Raw genomic sequence first — 20,069 nt, 5'->3', positions numbered from 1 at the left:
GGGAACTGCACCCAGACCCAGGTGGTGTTACCCTTTTCCCTGCGGTGGGGAGAGGCAGACCGCCCCGACTCCGCAGCAGCAGGGAGGCCCCACACCCCAGACCGCAGTCGGACGGCCAACTCCTCCTAGCCCCCCCACTCCAGCAGGCCGCAGAGAACGGGGGTGAGAGAAGACTCCAAACCTCCCTCCACCCGCTCATTGTAGTGTTGATGCATGTGTGTTCTAAGGTGCAATTAAAACCCAGGAGGGCATGGAGCTACCTGCCAGAGAGCAGCAGGTAAGCGCATAGTCCCTCCTGCTAGCCCTCAATGTCTACGTGTATTTAAAATTGAGACATTTTTAGAATAAGCTGGAACCCTTTCATTGTGTTATGGACTTCAGGTCAACAAAAGCCATACCTGACTGAGTTGCAGAACTGGTTGCTGGCTCTGGCTGTGACGAGGTAGATGGGACAGGAGGGACAGGCATTATCTGGTCTTTTTCATTTTCAATGATGGTGGCACATTCTGCAGTCAGACGTCTCACTGCAGCTTGAGCATTGGTCTGACTGCAAAACCCCACAGCCTTGAATCTTGGATCAAGCAGGGTAGCAATGGTCATGACACTCATTGTTTCCAAGTAAGACGAACATTCACCCAGCATTCTTGTGAGGTTCATGCACAGCTGGCGGGCTTTGTCATCCAGAACTTTTTTTTTTTTTAGCAATTGCTAAAATTGCTAAATACCGCAGCATGCAGACAAGTGGAATGACTTTGGACCCAGATACTCTCTGCTCTCCAGAAAGTTCAGTAGTGGCTGTGTAAAAAGGAGAAAGCACCTCCAGGCACTCTTTAACTGAGAGGTACTCCTCAGCAGTGACAGGTGTGAGATCTGTTCTCATTGAGACAAGGGCAGCACTAACTGTCTCTCTCTCCTCATACAGACGCTGCAGCATAGTGTATGTGCTGTTCCACCTGGTGTCAACCTCCTGAAGGAGCTTTAGATGTGATCTGCCCATCTGCTGCTGCATTTGGCAGAGCTTCTCCTTTGCTGTTGCGCTAGATCGGAAATAGCTTACCATTTTACAAGCCTTACCTCTGATCTCCTCAAGCCCAGGCGTGTTGTCAATTGATTTTCTCACAATGAGGTTCAGAGTATGTGCAATGCACTTTGTGTGGCGCACTTTCAATATTTTAGATGAGGAAATCATGTTTGGTGCTGCATCAGTGACGAGGCATCTGACTTTATTTTGGATGCCCCACTCCTCCATCAAAACCTTTTTCACCTCAGCAATATTTTCGGCTGTATTTGCCTTGGAGAAATGTCCCACTCCTAGCAATACTGTGGACAGTGTATCTTGTTCATTGACAAAATGACATGTCACAGCCAAGTAGGCATCCATATGAATGGATGTCCACATGTCACTGGTGAGACTGACAGCTGTAGCCTTCTCCACTTCTCTCTTTGCTTTCTCCTTTTCCTCTTTGAACTTTTCCGCCACCATTTCCTTTAGAGCCTTTCTGGTGGGGATTGTGTAAGTTGGGTCCAAGACACCAACAAACTGTCTGAAACCAGCATCGTCAACAATGGAAAAGGGCTGCGAGTCCTTCACAATCATGTTCACCAAAGCAGCATCGACCACCTTAGTGGGCTTTGTGTTCATGATCCCTTCAATACACACAAACATTTGAATATGAGGATAAAAATAGGCTTAACATATTGTATAAGTTGATTAGGCTTTAATGCCATTATTCGCAGGTAGTTCAATAGTCATTATGTGTTGTGGGATCAAGTAAATGGGTCTCCCATCTTACCAATAGCCTGCGGACATTTCATAGGAAGCGGAAGAACCACTAACCAGTACATCCTCTCACCCAAAAAGTGAAGTCAAACGCAATTAGTGACATTTTGTGCTAGTGATGGGAGACATGAATGAATGACTGATTGACAGTTGATGTCCATACCATAAATGCTTGGATTCACTGTCATTGTACTCGTAGATGGGACCGCATCATGCTTAGCACGGAAATGCCTCAGCATTGATGAGGTGTTGTTGTTGTAGGCCAGCTGCTGGTCACAGACCAAGCACTGAACCTAAATAGTACATAAAGTAATTCTAGTCTTATTTATACACACTACCCCCCCCCCCCACCCCCACACACACACACACACACACACACACACACACACACACACACACACACACACACACACACACACACACACACACACACAGGTTGTGTCCAAATTCATGGGCTGCATCCTCCTGAGGACCCGGCCTTCGCAGTCTACGTGGGCCGGGTCCTCAGAAGGTCGGGTAGGCCGGAAGTAAACGGCCGTGAAATTGGACGGTCTAGCCTTCTGATTAGCGTCACCGCTGTCTCGGTGGAGTTTAATAAACTCGGCCGTCTGCTCCTTGCTATCTAAAATATAGCAGGACACTGGCGTAAATTCTCGACTGTCTCATACTTCTGTTTAATCAGTTTTCTGTTTGACGTTTAGTCAGCTGTGTAAAAACCAAGGAGGAACCCACCCGGGGGATTAATAAAATTTTATTTTATCTAATCTAATCTAATAACTTTAATCTCAGCCAAACCGATTTACTCACGAACAAACAAAACACTGAAAAAGGCCCAACAATAACATTTTTAGGTTGTCTAAGTGACTTATATATTACGTTTAACCCGAGCAGCAAAAGTCCGCGGTGATCTGAAAATGATGTGCCGGGAGTTGTGCCGTTCTCGGCCGCATCAGTAACCCTCGAGCTCCCGGCTAGCTATCGAGCTGGTGGGTAGCAGACGCCTCTGAAAACGTCGAAGCACTTTTGCAAATATGTGATATCTTGATAAACCGAGCAGATATTTGATGTTTACATGGCTACTTTCTCGCCTGAAAATATGTTAAAAGTTTATTTTGTGACCCAGAAAGATTAGTATGTGTCACGGTCCGCTGTGGCAGACCGTGTGGAGAGTGTGTGGAGGACTCAGGTGCAGACACAAGTGATACGGGAGTGAACTTAAACAAAAGCGAGCCTTTATTGTGGCTGATGAACACAAAAGAAACAAACAAGAATGAGGGCAGCGCAAGAGCAGTAACTAAACAGAAACCTAAACTGGGAACAAACTATGGTAAGGCTATGGCTTGGAATACAAAAGACTGGGCATGGAAACACGGAGGGTGGGAAGACAGACGGCGCGACACAGACTGCATGAAACACCGAGACTAAATACACATGAGGGATGATTAGGGGAAGTGGCCACACATGGGAGCACAGCTGACACACATGAACCTAACGACAGGACAGGAGAGGTGAAACTAAATACACTGACATTGAATACAGACTTTCAAAGTAACACAGGAAACATGGAGATTAGACATGACCTGAACTAAACATAACCATGCAGACATGACAGGTAGACGCACGAACCAGGGAGACGGAGTACAGGGGAAGATGACAGAAGCGACAGCATGAACTTAACACAAGACACACAGACATAAACACATGAAGGGCTAGGGAGGCTCAATACAAGGGTAATATAATTACAAATGAGCTGGAATAACTTAATGAACCTAACAAACAATAAACATCAAAATAGACTAAACACAAAACACTGGGTCGCACGACCCAGGACCATGACAGTATGAGTAATTTTAAAACTTAGTAGCGGCCGCCATTGTTGGAAACTGGAGTTTGGCTGGGCCGCACTATGAATTCTGGGATATTGGTGGGCCACGAAGGACACACCCGACCCATCCTTCAAATTTGGGGAAATGAAGGACGCATTTGTTGGGTGCCTTCGGAGGAGTCTACGAATTTGGACAGCCTTCGGCGCATCGCTGTGACGTAATCGGTCTACAAATGCGGCCTCAGGAGGATGCAGCCCATGAATTTGGACACGACCACAGATAGATATCTCTCTCTCTAAATGTAAAAAAAATTCCCCACTCGCCCCCTGTGGGCAGTCAATTCTTTTCTATATATACACACATATACAGGGTGGGCCATTTATATGGATACACCGTAATAACATGGGAATGGTTGGTGACATTAAAGTCCTGTTTGTGGCACATTAGTATATGTGAGGGGGCAAACTCCTCAAGATGGGTGGTGACCATGGTGGCCATTTAGAAGTCGGCCATCTTGGATACAACTTTTGTTTTTTCAATAGGAAGAGGGCCATGTGACACATCAAACTTATTGGTAATGGTAATATCACATATATATCATATATCAAGGTGATCCCTCACGTGATCCAAATGTTTTTTTTAATCTGGTTAGTGTGCCAATTAGAAATGAGAAAATTACATTAAATACACATACATGCAGAGGTATCACAGTAAAAGCCATGCTTACTGTATTTCTAAAAAGGCACAAGTTCTCACCAATAATAAACTGAGATGATTAAACAGGTTATTTAAACAGTTTCTATTTACATTTATGTTCTCCCCCTAAATCCATAGCTGTGTTGTTGTAAGCAGTTATCCTGTAGGTGAACAGTACTATCCCCCCACAGCAAGTGACCCTCTCCTTAACTCATATTTAAATATTAACGGCAGGCTCCCCACACAGGTGTATGCTCCACACAATCATCAAGTATGTTAGCATGGAAAAAAACAGCTCTGACAGAGCCGCAGCTCTTGCACGTTACACACATGGAAAACCCACAGTTTTGTCCGTGCGTTTTGTTTACCTCTCTAACTGAGCCCAGGACTGAGACTAATTTTACATATGTGCGTACTAATGCTGAAGGCGCTGCCATTAAAGACTGCTGCGGTCTGGATCATCTAAAAAGGTCCATGGTGCTGGCCATTTACCAAACTTCTCTGTGGATCACAGAGAGACAAGAGACAATTACTGTGTAGCAGTGGGCAATATAGCTTCAAAAGTATATTGCAATACTTGGGCAAATTTGCGATAATGATAATTCTGATGATATACAAACAAAATGCTAATTAGCAATGGGTGAGTTCAGATTACAGGTAGCAGCATTTAATAGGGCCAACATGAAAAATATTTTCCATCCTTCTTTTCCAACAAGTTACTGTCATCGATGACACAGTGATACTGACACAGCATCATTTCCAGCGCCACAGAATAACACAAATGGAAGCCCAAAAGTAGCCAACCAGTAGGGCAACAAAATAACTCAACAATTGTTCAGTGTTCCTTTTATTTGTTTTTTTGTTTTGTTTTGTTTTTTTTACAGAATGCTAATCTCACAGGAGCCAGGCTGCAGTATGTGTAAAGAGATTATGAGTTTCACAGCTTTTCTAAACCAGGGGTAGAGCAGTGCATAGATCAAAGGGTTTAGACATGAGTTAAAATAGAACAGATAGAGCAAAAAGGATACAGATGAACTATTGAGTAGGTCGTCCCTGGCAAGAGTAACACAATAATAAGGGCAGAAACACAGTAGAAACACAACTACAAGAACACCCAGAGTCCTGGCTGCTTTTAACTCTGATTTCTTTGTTGTTAGAGTCACTGAAAGCTGCAGAGCAGCAACTGTAACATGAGAGCGCATGGCTCGAGCCTGAGACACAGCCACCACAAATACTCTCAGATACAGAACTACAATGACAGTAACTGGAACAAAAAAGGTTAAAAGAAGGTCAATCGTTCCTGTAATTAAGTCAACATCAATTGTACATTCTCCATAGCAGGAATTATGCTTCCCTGGTTGAGTTAGATCATCCTTTACAAACAGGCTGCTATAGAAAACAGAGCAGAGCCAACACAGACAAACACAGAGTTTCACTCTTCTGTATGTGATTCTGGTGGGGTAATGCAGAGGGTCACAAATAGCCACATAGCGGTCAATTGATATTAACACCATGTCTCCCACTGAGGTAGAGGTAACAATTAAAGACATATAATTGTACATAGAACAGGTGAGGTCACCGAGAAACCAGCAGGCTGTATTTCGGAGGATTTCTCCAGGCATCAACAGGAGACCAACAAGAAAGTCTGAGACAGCCAGAGAGAGGAGGAGGATGTTAGTGGGTGTGTGGAGCTGCCTGCAAGAAGACACAAAAATTATTAAATTAACAGTCCTCAAATCGCTAAATTAAAGCAACCCAACAAACAATAAAACATTAGCTCTTGGTAAGAGAAAAACAGTTTTGATCATTTCTTATCGACCACTTCTATATCAGATAGTTTAATTGTATACACCACTGAGGTCACAAAAACATCTTAAGTCAATTAGCTCACAGAATGTATAAGCTACACACAGCTATTAAAAAAATAACAACAACTCTGCCTGTAGTGGGAGACTGAGATGATGATGAGCAGGTTGAGAGTCACAGTTAGCAGCGAGATGGAGGACAACACAACATGAAGAAACACAAATTCTGACAGAGGAGGTTTCTTGCAGGAGGTGTTGAAGAGTTGTGGAAAACAGAGCTCTGCCACATCCTGTGTATCCATTTTCAGAGAGACCTGTAGCTCTATGTAGCATTACAAACTGAATTAGTTATATAACTCACCCCTTCTCACTCCGCCCCTCGTCTTTTTCTCAATGTCAGTTGGATATCTATGTGCTCCATCCCTCACTGTGGATTTCAATTTCTTTTCTGCAGTACCCTTAGCTGTGTCTCTCTCTCTGATCTTTCTAACTGGTATACTCAGCCTTCTTCACCATTTACAACTTCTTTTTCTTCTAAAAAAGAATGTCCTGTCTGATGCCAATATTTTCAGACTAAGTGACTTCTTACATTTGTGTGTCTCTAATGGCTGCTGAGGAGCACTTCCACTTACATTACAAATTTTTGTTTGCCAAGACCAGGGTGAAATTTGTGCCAGAGTTAAATTCTACTTCAAGTTGGCACTTGTTTGCCATTTGACTTACAATGTAATAATGTTGAATTTCAAAAGCAAAAATGTTCTCAGTAAAAAAAAAACCCCACATACATATCAAACTTGGAAAACAGGCTGCTTTGATGGTGGACTATTTCTGCCTTTTATGGCATATCACCTGTAGAATCTATACTCCTTTGAGTTGCTGGAAGATGTTTCACCTGAAACATCGTCAAGCAACTCAAAGAAGTTCAGACGCTTGTCTTTCCAAGCTCCTTAGACTACAAAGACCTGGATGACTGAGAACCTTCACAGACATATCTATACTCCGCTTTTACCCATCTCTAAATCTCTGTACAGGAAGTGAGTAAAGTCTGTTTATTGAGATCAGCGGCAGCACTTTCAGAGTTTGAGAGCTAATAAAATTCAAAAGCGATCCAGAATCTCATAAGTCAAGACTGTGTTGATGTGGCCAAATAATACTCTGTTTGAAAATACAGCTGTTACATTATCTGAGCTTTTGTTTCATTGCGTTGGCTAAAATAATTTTATGTTCACAATATTATTGCAGTATCTAGAGAAAATGTAAAAGATAAAAATTTATTTCACCCAGAGCATTTTTTTTTTATTTTGTTTATTGCAATGTTGGATGGATCAAGAGGTTTAGCCTGGGGCAATCTGAGCTAGTTAAACACAAATTATCAATTGAGAATAAACAATTTAATAGAATGTGTTGTGTCTTTTTTGAAGGTAAAAAGATTAATTCTATGACGACCACCAGAATATCCAAAAATATGTTTAAATTCTCTACAGTCCTTTGTTTTTGCTTTTTCCAAACATATCTTGCCCCGAAATCAGTTGTGATTACAAGAATAAAAAAACCAAACAAACAACCAACTGTAGTGGCTATATTATTCTTGCTGAGTTTTCACTTTATTGTACATTTATAATAATCACATTTGGGACAGACAAACAACTAGTTTTATGCCTCGGTTTGTTAGCAACAACGACGGTGAAACCATAGTGTTGGCTCCGCCAGCCACTTGTTTATTTTCCACATAAACCTTTCACAATAAAGCTCAACATCCTTGAGATTTTTCAAAATAAACTGAAATAATGATAAAATGTAAAATATTCTCAAACATCAATTTTCTGAATATGCATCAAACAAGTTACCTCAAGTATGAACATGAAATGTAAATGTGTGTATAGTGCGTGTGGCACGCTCCTGACTCATTGTCAGGTGGTGAAAAGAATACCACTGGCATGTCTTTGTGGCGGAGGTGTGGTCCCGGGCGCGGCTGCAGGGGAGGAGTGGTGCAGTGAGCTCAACGGGGCGGTGCTGGAGATGCCGGTGAGAACAGCTGATGGCGATTTGGACTGATGGTGGTTTCCTTCCCTTTTTATAGTGAGACGGAGCGGAGGGGGAGGGAAATCAGCTGGGACCGACAGCTGTCAGACTGTGTTCAGTCATAACCCAGGGAAAACTATAAATAAATGTGGAATCTGGTGATAAAGACCTGTGTGTGTGTGTAGTGCATTTCACAGTCTTCTTTGGAGGAAGCAGTCTAGGGACAAGGGCAATGACTCGTCTATCTCCAGGGTGAAGCAGTTAAACAACAACTCCTTGGTGGCAGGGCCCCTGGGGTGGATGAGGTTCGTCCTGAGTTCCTGAAGGGTCTGGATATTGTAGAACTGTCTTGGTTTACGCGCGTCTACAATGTTTTGTGGAGATAAGGGGTGGCACCTATTGATTGCCAGACTAGGGTGTTGGTACCCATTTTTAAGAAAGGGGATCAAAGGGTGTGTTCCAACTATAGCCAACCCAAAAATGCTGATTCTGCTCATTTGGAAGTACAGCTTTCAGTGGGAGAAACTTTGGGAAGGTTGGGGAAACCTGCAGTCAGCTCAGACTGAAGTTGGATGAGTGATGAAATGTTTCTCCCAAAGAAAACGCTACGTCCAGATGTACAGAAAGAACCTTTTGGGATTTACTCATCTGGATGATTGAGCATGCATCAAGATATAGATTTTGTGCGCAACCAGCGTGAGGCCTGTTACAATTGCTCCTGCTTTTTTCTCTTTAGTTTAGCTTTTTTCTTACTTATTCTTTTTCTTTACTTGGACTTTGGTCTGTTTGAATATCTTTCGTTCAGTCATGTGGATCAAGAGAACTTTTGTTCTGCTTGTGACCGCAGAACTGTTACCTTTATTGAGCAATGGGACCACAACACAACTACTACATACACACAGGCTGCTTACTCGAGAGATAAGCTGATCGCACTGATGTCGCCTGCTCAACGGTCAGAACCACAGATGTACCAGCTGAAATCTGGAGGAAAACACACCGAGGATGCAGAGGTGGAGGACAGAAGAGGACAAGGAAGGAGACGGTGAGACAGGAGTATTTCTGACTTCTCCACGGAGTCAGAGGAAATACCGGGAGTGTAGCTCGATGTGTTTCACTGAATCATGGATGCACCAGGATATTCCCGACCACAACACATTCGTGGAAGGGAAGGCTTCCACGCTGTTCGGGCAGACAGGGACAGCGCCGCAAACTAATAGCCAAAGTGAAAGGACGGGGGCTTCCTGTTCTTGTTGACAACCGTTGATGTAACCCTGCCCACGTAACAATCAAAGAAAGGATTTGCTGCCCGGACATTGAACTGTGCACTGTCTCTCTCTCTCTCTCCACATAGTTGCCTCCGGTGAAAGTCCTGACACCTCTCCCCCACATATTACTGTCACTCATGACCGGGTTCAGAAGCAAATGAGGAGACTCCACTCAGGCAAGTCTGCTGGACCAAATAGGGTGAGTCCCCGTGTCCTTAAGGCCTGCACCTCCCAGCTTTGTGGAGTCTTTCATAAACTGTTCATGTTGAGTCTGAGTCTACAGGGGGTCCAAGTGCTGTGGAAGACATCATGCCTCATCCCTGTACCAAAGACGCAGTGGCCCCCAGCATTACAGGCCTGTGGCACTGACCTCCCACATTCATGAAGATTCTGGAAGGACTTATCCTGGACCAGCTCCAACCCATAGTCAGACCACATCAGGATCCCCTTCAGTTTGCTTACCAGCCCCGCCCTGAGGACACCATCATCTACCTGCTCCATCATGTCTACACCCATCTGGACCAGCCAGTGAGCACTGTGAGGGTCATGTTTTTTTACTTTTCCAGTGCATTCAACACCATCAGGCCAACCCTCCTGGGTGATAACCTAACATAAATGCTAACCGCGAAGACCACAATATGTGCGTTTTCCACATTGTGTGTCTGACAAGGTAATCATAGGGAGGGAGCTCAATGGAGTGCTTTGGGGGCTTTGAGGTGGTGACCACCAGGGCCACCACAAGGGAATGTCCTCTCCCCCTTCCTCTTCACCCTCTACACCACAGACTACAGCCACTGCACAGACCTGCTATCTTCAGAAGTTTTCTGATGACTCTCTGGTGGTTGGATGCATCAGCAGGGGTGATTAGTCAGAGTACTGGGCTGACCAGGTTGATTCCTTTGTTACATGCAGAAACATCTGCAGCTCAACGTGGCAAAGACCAAGGAATTGATGGTGGACTTAACCCCTGTTTCAATCCAGGGGATCAATGTGGACATTGTGGAGGACTATAAATACCTTGGAGTATACTTAGATAATAAACTGGACTGGGTTAAAAACAACACTGCACTTTACAGGAAAGGCTAGAGTCATCTCTATTTTCTGAGGCGGCTGAAGTCCTTCAACATCTGTCAGACAATGCTCAGGATTTGTCTGTGAGTCTGTTGTGGCCAGTGCTATGCTCTATGTGGTTGCATGCTGGGGGAGCAGGTTAAGATTCGCAGATGCCAACAGACTCAATAAATTGATCCACAAGGCCAGTAATGTTATGGGGATGGAGCTGGATTCCCTTAAGGTGATGTCAGAGAGGTGGATGTTGTCCAATTTAAAGACAATGTTGGATAATATCTCCCACCCACTCCATGACATGCTTGCTAGCCACAGGAGCATGCTCAGTGAGAGACTGAGATTATCAAAAAGCACCACTGAACAACACAGGAAATTATTCTGCTATTGGCCATCTCCCTGAACAACTCCTCCATCTTGTACACTGTAAACACTACAATAGTTTCATCCTTTTTGCACACACTCTTTTCTACTCAGTAGTGTTGCTGTCAGTATTCTTGATATTTATTTACAAACCCCTCTGTCAATCCTTCATATATATTATTGAGTGATTTGTATGTATTGTGCTATTTCTTAAATTTGTGAATCTGCGACATATTGTATTGTTAAATAGCCTAGTCTGTTTCTGTTACTGTTCTGGAGCAACTAAACCTACATAATTTCCTTAGGGATTAAAAAAGTATGCTGATTTTGATTCTGATATAGGGGGATCACACTCCTCAGCCTCCCTTAGAAAGATACAGGAGGAACAATGCGCTCCACTTGGAGCAGGAACTCGTTCCTAACCCAGAGTGAGCACCCCACCCTTTTCCTGGTTGTGGAACATTGGGCCATCTCTTTATTCTCTTGAGGATACTGGAGGATGCATGGAGTTTGCCCCACCAGTCTATATGTGTTTTGTGGATTTGGAAAAGGCATTTGGCCGTGTCCCTCGGAGTGTCCGGTAGGGAGGTGCTCCAGGAGTATGGTGTGTGTCTGGTCATTGTTACGGGCAATTCAATTCGTTGCAAAATCTTGGTCCACATAGCTGTCAATACATTGGACTTGTTGCCGGTGGGTGATGGACTTCACCAGGGCTGCCCTTTGTCATCTTTGTCACTGATTCTGTTCATAATTTTCATGGACAGAATTTCTAGGTGTAGCCAAGTGGCGGAAGGCTTCCACTTGGGCAGTCTCAGAATGTCATCTCTGCTTTTTGAGATGACTTGGTTCTTTTGGCTTCATCAGGTAATGGCCTCCAGTTCGTACAGGAATAGTTCGCAGCCAAGTGGGAATGAGAATCAGCACATAGAACGCAAGTACAGACTTGCGTACTTGAGAATTGAGTCTTCGGCTGGAGTCTTCGAATTTGGACAGCCTTCGTCAGTCGCTGTGACATAATTGGCCTACAAATGTGGCCTCAGGAGGCCTTTTTTTCGGTACCGGTACTAGTTTTATTTTGTTGTATTTATCCGTGACACCTTAAAGGCCGGTCTGTGAAAATATTGTCGGGCATAAACCGGTCCATGGCGCAAAAAAGTTTGGGGACCGCTGGTTTAGAGGGTCTACATTGTCTGCACTGTATATAGTGAAGTTTTTGAACAGTGAAATTTGTGCCCAAATAAATTTGCACATCATTAGAATGAAAGTTATTGGCCATGTTTGCATAGCCCTTTTTTTTAAAAAAAAAATATACATGACATATTGTGTGTCGGGTGGTGGACAGGGCTATCCAGATTGACATCCTCCCCTCTCCGGTGGGGAGGGGGCCTGAGATTGTCTAAATTGGAGTCTGATCTATACGCAGTGCAGAAAAAATGTTTTAAGAAAGCAAATAAGTTGGTGTTCCAAAAAATATGATTGTTTGCTTGCAGGACACCAGGAGAGATGAGTCCTCCGTCACAGATGGTGTGGTCAGTGAAGATGGTCACCTGCAGGTTCAAGCTCATTGCATCTCCAATCCACATCCACTGCCACTGTACTTAAGGGAAGTTAAAGACTTTCTCCTGCACTTACATTTGGATCACCTCGATCCATGATAGTCACTCAGGCAATAATGCCTGGACTGGAAACAAGCCATCCTTAAAATATTATAACATTCCAGCTCATGTTTTTGAATGAAAAAAAAATGTGTTATGTAAAGTAGAGACTGCACTTGTGACTGAACAATAAATAAAAATTTTATTTTCATTATATAAGTAATGTAAGTACAAAAAAAAGCTGTGGAAAGCCTAAACTTAGTTTCATAATAATTAAATCTGAGACTTTGTTTCATTGTGAGATTATAACAATGATGGCAATATAATTGTTTGTTGTTCAGCAGAACAGTCTCCAGTACGTTGGCTATTATACTTTTTTGCATTTGAAAAAAAAAAAGTTTGGCCGATTTTAACATCATTACAAAAAGTGTTGTTAATTATTTTTTACTCATATTCAGGTTACCACAAATTGGTTTTTAATTTAGTTGAACTTGAAATGTTTGTCAGTAGGGTAAACAATTAGTATTGCACAGTCAGAAATATCAAGTTATTCTTAATACTGCAGACTTGCAATGAATAAGTTATCCTAACAGTCATCTTAAGTAAGCCTTACTTAGTTATGCATAGCTTTTTTGAGTTCTGGAAGCTAAATAGATTTTATACTCTGTACTCAAAGTGAATAAGTTGCAAAAACTTAGTCGTCTTAAATCAACTTTACTCAATTTTTTTTTGAGGCAACAAGTTTGCATAGTTTTTACAGTGCAGTCTTTCACATTGAAAGGAGCCAGTTTAGATTGCTTGGGCTTGACACACTTGGAGGAGACCCTGGAGCAGGCACTGGAAATGCTTGAGGTTACATCTCTCAGCTGGTTTAGGAATGCCTCTTAGAGCGTTTAAGTTGCTTAAAGCATTACAAAACTATATATTAACATAATCACAAGACAAATACTTTAGTTTTCTATTTGTAAAAAACAGACAACAATATTTTAGGTTTTCTGAGGAAGTACTGTACCTTTGGTCATATGGGTCCACATTTTTGTTGCTGTTCAGATAAACTTATTATGGTAGGCTGTCTTTTTTTTCTGTCTAATTGATTGTAAACGTTTCTCCTTCCTTAACAGGAAAATGAAAGTCTATAGACACAATTAATAATATTATCCTGTAAATTAACACCATCCACTATAAAGTCACAGGACTGAACGTCACAGAACGTTTGTTGCCCAGCTCCTTCATTACCATCTTTGGTTTACAATGAACCAAAGCCACTAACCACAAAGCTACAAATAACATAACAAAACCACAAATACTTTTATATAGGGAATAATAACAGTAGTAGAAAGGTTGAATTCAGTTGGGTAATTCAGCAAAGTGCAGTGGAGTATTAGTCTTCTGAGAGAAATTAGGTTTTGTATATAGTGTTGTAAATAGTCTGGTCCACTTGTAAATGAGCACGGAAGCAGAAGGGGGTGAACTACCCATTTGTTGTTTTCTTTTGCTTGTTAAATTAGGGCGCTAACATTAGTGCTTGTCTTTTGTTTAGTTTTGTGTCATGCAGGGTTTAGGTAGCACTTTTTGAAATAGCTTCTTTTGTTTATTATTTTGACCCTTGGTAACCCTGGAGTTAATGCTTTCAGTTTTGGTGTTATTGGTGGCAATAAACCTCACCTTTAATAGTATATTGGCTATTTGGGTCTGGTTTTGGGGACCCTCTTTAGCCTTTATGTTGCACTTGTGTACCCCTAGACCGGGATGTAACATGGACTCAGGAAAATATATTGTATAAAAGCAAGCAAAAAGTGCCAGCAGTGCAATGTAGGCTTTTGCCTGTAGCTTGAGAGGAGCTTCATTCGGAGCTATTCAAGGGGCCAAAAACACAGTGACTTATTTAGACAAAGATTTCCAATAACAAACCACATGGCCAAAGGTCACATACTTGATATTATTCTATATTTTACAGCTTAGAGTTCAAATTGAAAATGATATATATATATTTTTTTTACATATTTATGTACATTCTGAGTGCCTTATTCAGGAAAATGTGTTCTTCTGTTTTTAATCGTTGATAACACACTGATAGTGTACAGTAATGCCAAACAACTACATACCAGATGTTGAAAAGGGACCAAAGAACATACCGCTGATTTTATGACAGTTTTGGAGCTAAAACAACAAAATGATTCCAGGCATCTTGCATAACATTATACGGTTTAAGGATAAAAATATATGTTCAGCAGATTTCACTTATTCACTCATTTAGGTCCTCTCTATAGTATGTTGGCCTCATGGGAGCCACTGTGAAATATCTGAAGCATGACAATGTGTTTAATAGCTTTTCTAAACCAGGGGTAAAATAGTGCATAGATCAGAGGGTTCAAACAGGAGTTAAAATAGAAGAGATAACGGACAATTGATGTGGATGACTCACTGAGTGAGTCTTCCCCTGCAAGAGAGACGCAATAGTATGGACAGAAACACATTAGAAACACAACTATTAGAACACCAAGAGTCCTTCCTGCTTTCAACTCAGATTTCTTTTTTGTCAGATTCACTGAAAGCTGCAGTGTGACAGCTGTAACATGAGAGCCCATGGCACGGGCCTGAGACACAGCCACTGCAAATACTCTGATATACAGAACTACGATAACAGAAATAGGAACAATAAAGGTTAACAAAAGATCAACAGTTCCTGTAAAGTTGATGACAAAAACACATTCTCCATAGCAGGAATTATGCCTTCCTGGTTGAATCAGCTCATCTTTTAAAAGGACTACTATACAAAACACAAGAGAGCCAACACAAACAAACAGAACGTTTAACTCTTGTCACAGTAATTCTGGTAGAGTAATGCAGAGGATAACAGATCGCCACATAGCGGTCAACTGATATGAGAACCATGTTTCCCACTGAAGCCGAGGTAATGATGAAAGACACATAATTAAAGAGAGAACACAAAAGGTTACCGAAAGCCCAGCAGGCTATTCCTAGGACGATTTCTCCAGGCAGCAACAGGAGCCCCACAAGAAAGTCTGACACAGCCAAAGAGAGGAGGAGGATGTTAGTGGGTGTGTGGAGCTGCCTGGAATAAGTCAAAAAAGCACCATTACCAAAAAAATCTTCCCTTAAAAATAGAAACTTTATGTTAGTGCCACAGAACTTGCCATAACATTATGTTAAATTTAACTTTGTAAAACAATTAAAATAACCTGTTTTGGAGAAAGGTGTAGTGGTGGTTTTCTGTACATCAGGTTTTGCACGATCATATTTCGAAAACTTCCCAAATTAAATCTAATAGAAAATGGAATCTGCCTGAAGTAGGAGACTGAGATGATGACAAGGAGGTTCAGCGCTATGGTGATTACAGAGATGGAGCACAGCAGGGTATTCAGGGGCACAGCTTCAGACCAGTGAAATGCTGGTCTCCTGCAGGAAGAGTTGAAGACTTCTGGAAAGCATATACTGTCCTTGTTCTCCATCATCTAGATGAGGACAAGAGTATCAGCAGACACAGTCTGTTTAAGCTTTCAAATCTGATGAAATTAGCTGTTTCCGGACCTTCATTTGTTGTTGGGTGCCATCTCCAACAACGATGAGGCGGCCTACATGGATGAAGTGAAGAATCTGGCATCGTGGTGCCAGGACAACCACCTCCAGCTGAACGTCTGCAAGACCAAGGAGCTGGTGGTGGACTTCAGAAGGGGTCAGCACAGAGACTACAAGCCCATTATCATCAATGGAGCTCCAGTGGAGAGGGTGCAGTCCTTCAAGTATCTTGGTGTCCACATCTCCTCAGACCTGACATGGGCTGCCCACATTCAGGTCCAGACCAAAAAGGCTAGGCAGCGCCTGTATCACCTACGACAACTGAGGAAGTTCAGGGTCTCTCCAAAGATCCTCAGGATTTTCTATACAGGCGCTGTGGAGAGCATCCTCACACAGAACATGACATCGTGGTTCGGGAACAGCTGTGTGAAGGACCAAAAAGCTCTCCAGAGAGTGATCCGTACAGCAGAACGCTGCTGCAGGATTGCTCTCCCCCCGCTTCAGGACACCTACACCAGGAGATGCCGGACTAGAGCAGCGCAGATATTGAAGGACCCGTCCCATCCTGGCAACAAACTGTTCCAACTTCTGCAATCTGGTAGAAGGTTCCGCATCTTCCGGGCAAGGACAGAGAGACTCAAGAGGAGCTTCTATCCCCAAGCCATCCGTGCCCTAAACACACACACCCGCCCTCTCACATCATCTATAATTGACTGAGACAGGACTCTCTTCCAGACACTCTAAACCAAGGCACAATGTACATTTCAAATTCCTTTAATTTTAAATATGTTTATATTGTCTATCCTGTAAAATAGTCAGATGTCTATTCATATTAATGTACAGAATTCACCTATTCATATTAATGTACAGAATTCACCTGCTTGCTGCTACTACTGCACATTCACCCAGTGTGTGTGTGTGTGTGTGTGTGTATATATATATATATATATATATATATATATATATATATATATATATATATATATATATATATGTTCTTCCTCTACACCCCCCCCAAATTTTTTTGCACATGTCGAGGAGCGTGTCAGGCTACATTTCACTGTGTGTTATACTTGTATAACTATGCATGTGACAAATAAAGAACCTTGAACCTTGAACCTTGAATCATTTCTCCCCTCCCCCTTTCTTATGTGTTCTCAATGGACACTGATGTAACACAGCAGTGTGACTTTAATTATTTTCTGTCCAGTGAACTCTCTTCTCCATCTTACACTGGTCCTTGTTCTCCAGCTTTAGTGTCCATGGAATTGGCAGCTTGCACATGTGGAAACACACCATTGGTGCTGACAGGTATGTAAAGGTTTTAGAGCAACATATGCTTTCTTCCAAATGGCATGTTTTTCAGGACAGGACTTGTATATTTCATTGAGACATTACTAAACCACATACTGCATCCATTACAGCAGCATAGCTTGGTAGTTGAACTGTCCAAGTGCTGAAGTGACTTGACTAAAGTACAGACCGTTCACGAATTTAAATTATTTGGAGCATGATGAAAAATACAAGAGTCATGTTCTGGGACTTTGATGGACAGCTATCGGACAAGGATAGAATAGATCCTTCTCCCATGATCCAGCAACTGGTTCTCAGATGTTTTTAAGAAAAGGGGATGTAGCAGCCCTTGGCATCAAGAACGACAGAAGAGTCTCTAACGGGTGCAGCCATTTATTTCCTCACCACACACGGCTCATTCTCTGGACCTTGAGCACCGTGAAAACTATAAAATAAGAAAATATTGATACCCGTACAGTACCTTTTGAACTATAGATCTCTTTAGATCTCTTTGGCTCTCAGCGAAGGCGGTCGCACTTTTCTCCTCTCCTCCTCACCCTTATCTTCCCTGCTTAGCCTCTTATGTCCTTGCCTTGTCTCGTGTGCATTACTTTTCCCTAGAACAGTCTCTCACTGTCGTTCTCTAAAATCTAAAAGAGAATTATGGATTTGATCAACTGGTCTCTGAATGCTATTGACACCCTCTTCTCAACGAGAAGTCTGGGCTCGGGAGAACCCGAGTGCCCTGGAGGGACTTTCCCTGCCGGATACACGATGGATGGGTGGCAGAACTGGAGGATGTTGTGCCTGGCGGGACTGTCTATCGAGGACGCTGAAGATATCTACCTATTCGGAACCATGATAACAGGGTTCTTGCTGATCGGCGCTGGCTTGGCCCTGACTTATCGGAGAAATAAGAGAGCGGAACCGGCTGTTCAAACCCCCCCAAAGCTGACCGCTGGAATTGAAGCGATGGGACGAGGCGCGATCTCTCACACTGAACGCAGCATGGGCACCACCTTGGAGACGCTTACAGCTGCCGTGAAGACTCAAACCAACACCATTGAGCGTATGATGGGATACATCAGAGAGGGGCCTGCTCAAAATGACACCCTTGAGCGAAAGTTGGATCACATCGCGGAACGGCTCACTGCTACTGTGAGGTCTCAGAATCAAAAGAACGACAACACCACGGAACAGAAGTTTGATAACATCATGGGGAGGCTCGCGGCTCTCCAACGGGAGATCGAGAGACCAGTGTCAGAGTGCTAAATTCGCTGCTCGCATAAAGGAGAAATCAACAATATTCTACATTTGGACACCACGGCGCCAGCTGCTAAGGCCCAAGGCTGGAGCCCACCAAAACAACTCCCTGATAACGACTGTGTGATGACCAGTGTTGGGTAAGTTACTTTAAAATAGTAACTTAGTTACATTACTAGTTAGTTCTCTCAAAAGTAACTGAAAGTAACGAGTAACTTGAAGTAACTGAGTTACTTCAAGTTACTCGTTACTTTCAAAGTAACTAGTTACTAGGGAAAGTAACTTTGGTTTTACTCAGAATTCTCTTGTTAATGTGTTGCTTCCATAACTTTGCCAGTCTTCTAGCTTGTTTACTTGCCACAAGTGCACTGTGCCACCTACCAATAGAAAGGAAAAGATAATGTGCATATTTCCACGAGAGAAATCCCACGCCTGGACCGTCATTGACTGCTGCCATGATTCTAGCCTACGTCACAGCGTCATGTGCGCCTTTTACATCCAACACAAAAACTGCAGTCGTGGTGCTTTCGATTGTACTCAGAACTCGGAAATTCTGCCTTCTGAATAGGAAGATGTAGGCAACACCAGACTGCAGATGAGCTGCATACAGGGCTGGACTGGGACAGAAAATTGGCCCGGACATTTTGACTAGAAACTGGCCCACCATTATAGGAAAAATCATAAAGCCTTTGAATGAAAACAAACGCTGTTGTGACAGTGATGTACACTGTTTTGATGGTATATATGCATCAATCTATCAATCGTTTGTTGTAAGATTCAGATAATTATTTTTTAAAAGCTAGACATTTTAAATGAGAATAAGATAGAAAAGTATTTCTTTGTGCCCACCTCTCCCTGTTAATGCCCTACCTGGTCCCCTGGCAAAACTTTGCTAGATCCGCACCTGCACAGTTACCAGCTGTCAGCTACCTAAAAAAGGATCCTGGTGTTATTTGTCTCTCAGAAACAGTTCATAACTTCCCTTCAACTCATTCATGTCACTTAAAAGGTAAACCTGTTTCTCCATCACCTGTTCAGCTCTGATGATTCAGTAAGGACATCTCCTGGTTTCATCTTCATGTTTCCCTCTCACCAGATATCCAAACCGATATCATGACCAGCAGCTTTTTTGCAGCTGTGGCTCCAGCAAACATCAGCTGATACTAGAAATTAATATTAAATAAATTCTAACAACAGCTGATCAAGCTTAAACGTGCTGCTGTTGTTTAGCGCGACATCCGCTGGTTTCCTCTTTCGGCGCAAAGTGGGCGATAAACAAACAAGAGAGAAAAGCCAATCAGCTGATCACTGATCAGTTTTCATGATTGAAGTAGAAACGGGAGAGGGAGGGGGGAGAATGAGAGGAGAAGAGGCAGCTGTGCAGCAAAGACACAGAATAACTCCAGCTTTGTGTCTTTTTCATTGTAGCTGAATTACGGGACAAACTGTTCCTTTTCACCTCAATAAGAAACGCGTAATATTTTCTCTGAATACCAGACGGGACGGTTGGCAACTCTAATAACTTATGAACAAAATAAAGTTCAACATCATTAACT

At 42.7% G+C, this 20,069-nt stretch overlaps 2 protein-coding genes and 2 pseudogenes across 3 annotated transcripts; all 4 read right to left on the bottom strand.

Annotated features, from left to right (window-relative positions):
- Window positions 1-360: 360 nt before the first annotated feature.
- On the bottom strand, window positions 361-1,027 carry LOC146650689 (E3 SUMO-protein ligase ZBED1-like; annotated as a pseudogene).
- Window positions 1,028-1,078: 51 nt separating this feature from the next.
- LOC146650688 (E3 SUMO-protein ligase ZBED1-like) lies at window positions 1,079-2,067 on the bottom strand (the record flags this gene model as incomplete). The annotated part of the gene is made up of 2 exons (XM_085383592.1): window positions 1,974-2,067; window positions 1,079-1,647 (listed from the first exon to the last, which is right to left on the bottom strand). Coding segments are annotated over exons 1-2 (615 nt in total), but the record flags the coding sequence as incomplete, so codon positions are not given.
- Window positions 2,068-5,180: 3,113 nt separating this feature from the next.
- LOC146650687 (trace amine-associated receptor 13c-like) lies at window positions 5,181-9,898 on the bottom strand. 2 transcript variants are annotated; one of them, XM_085384216.1, is made up of 3 exons: window positions 9,877-9,898; window positions 6,243-6,387; window positions 5,181-5,997 (listed from the first exon to the last, which is right to left on the bottom strand). In XM_085384216.1, the coding sequence occupies exons 1-3, from the start codon at window positions 9,896-9,898 to the stop codon at window positions 5,181-5,183; spliced, it is 984 nt and encodes a 327-aa protein (XP_085240342.1). The 2 variants fall into 2 exon arrangements, with proteins under 2 accessions (XP_085240342.1, XP_085240341.1); XM_085384215.1 differs by lacking the exon at window positions 9,877-9,898 and having other exon boundaries at window positions 6,243-6,409.
- A 4,783-nt stretch (window positions 9,899-14,681) lies between these two features.
- Window positions 14,682-15,893, bottom strand: LOC146650686 (trace amine-associated receptor 3-like; annotated as a pseudogene).
- Window positions 15,894-20,069: the final 4,176 nt, after the last annotated feature.

Source organism: Rhamphochromis longiceps, linkage group LG16 (genome assembly GCF_057381845.1).
Source record: "Rhamphochromis longiceps isolate RC_006_pf linkage group LG16, R_longiceps_female_GT1.1, whole genome shotgun sequence".
Taxonomy (NCBI): Eukaryota; Metazoa; Chordata; class Actinopteri; order Cichliformes; family Cichlidae; genus Rhamphochromis; species Rhamphochromis longiceps.
Note: the sequence above shows the minus strand (reverse complement) of the source record. Positions and strands in the feature narration are given on the sequence as shown.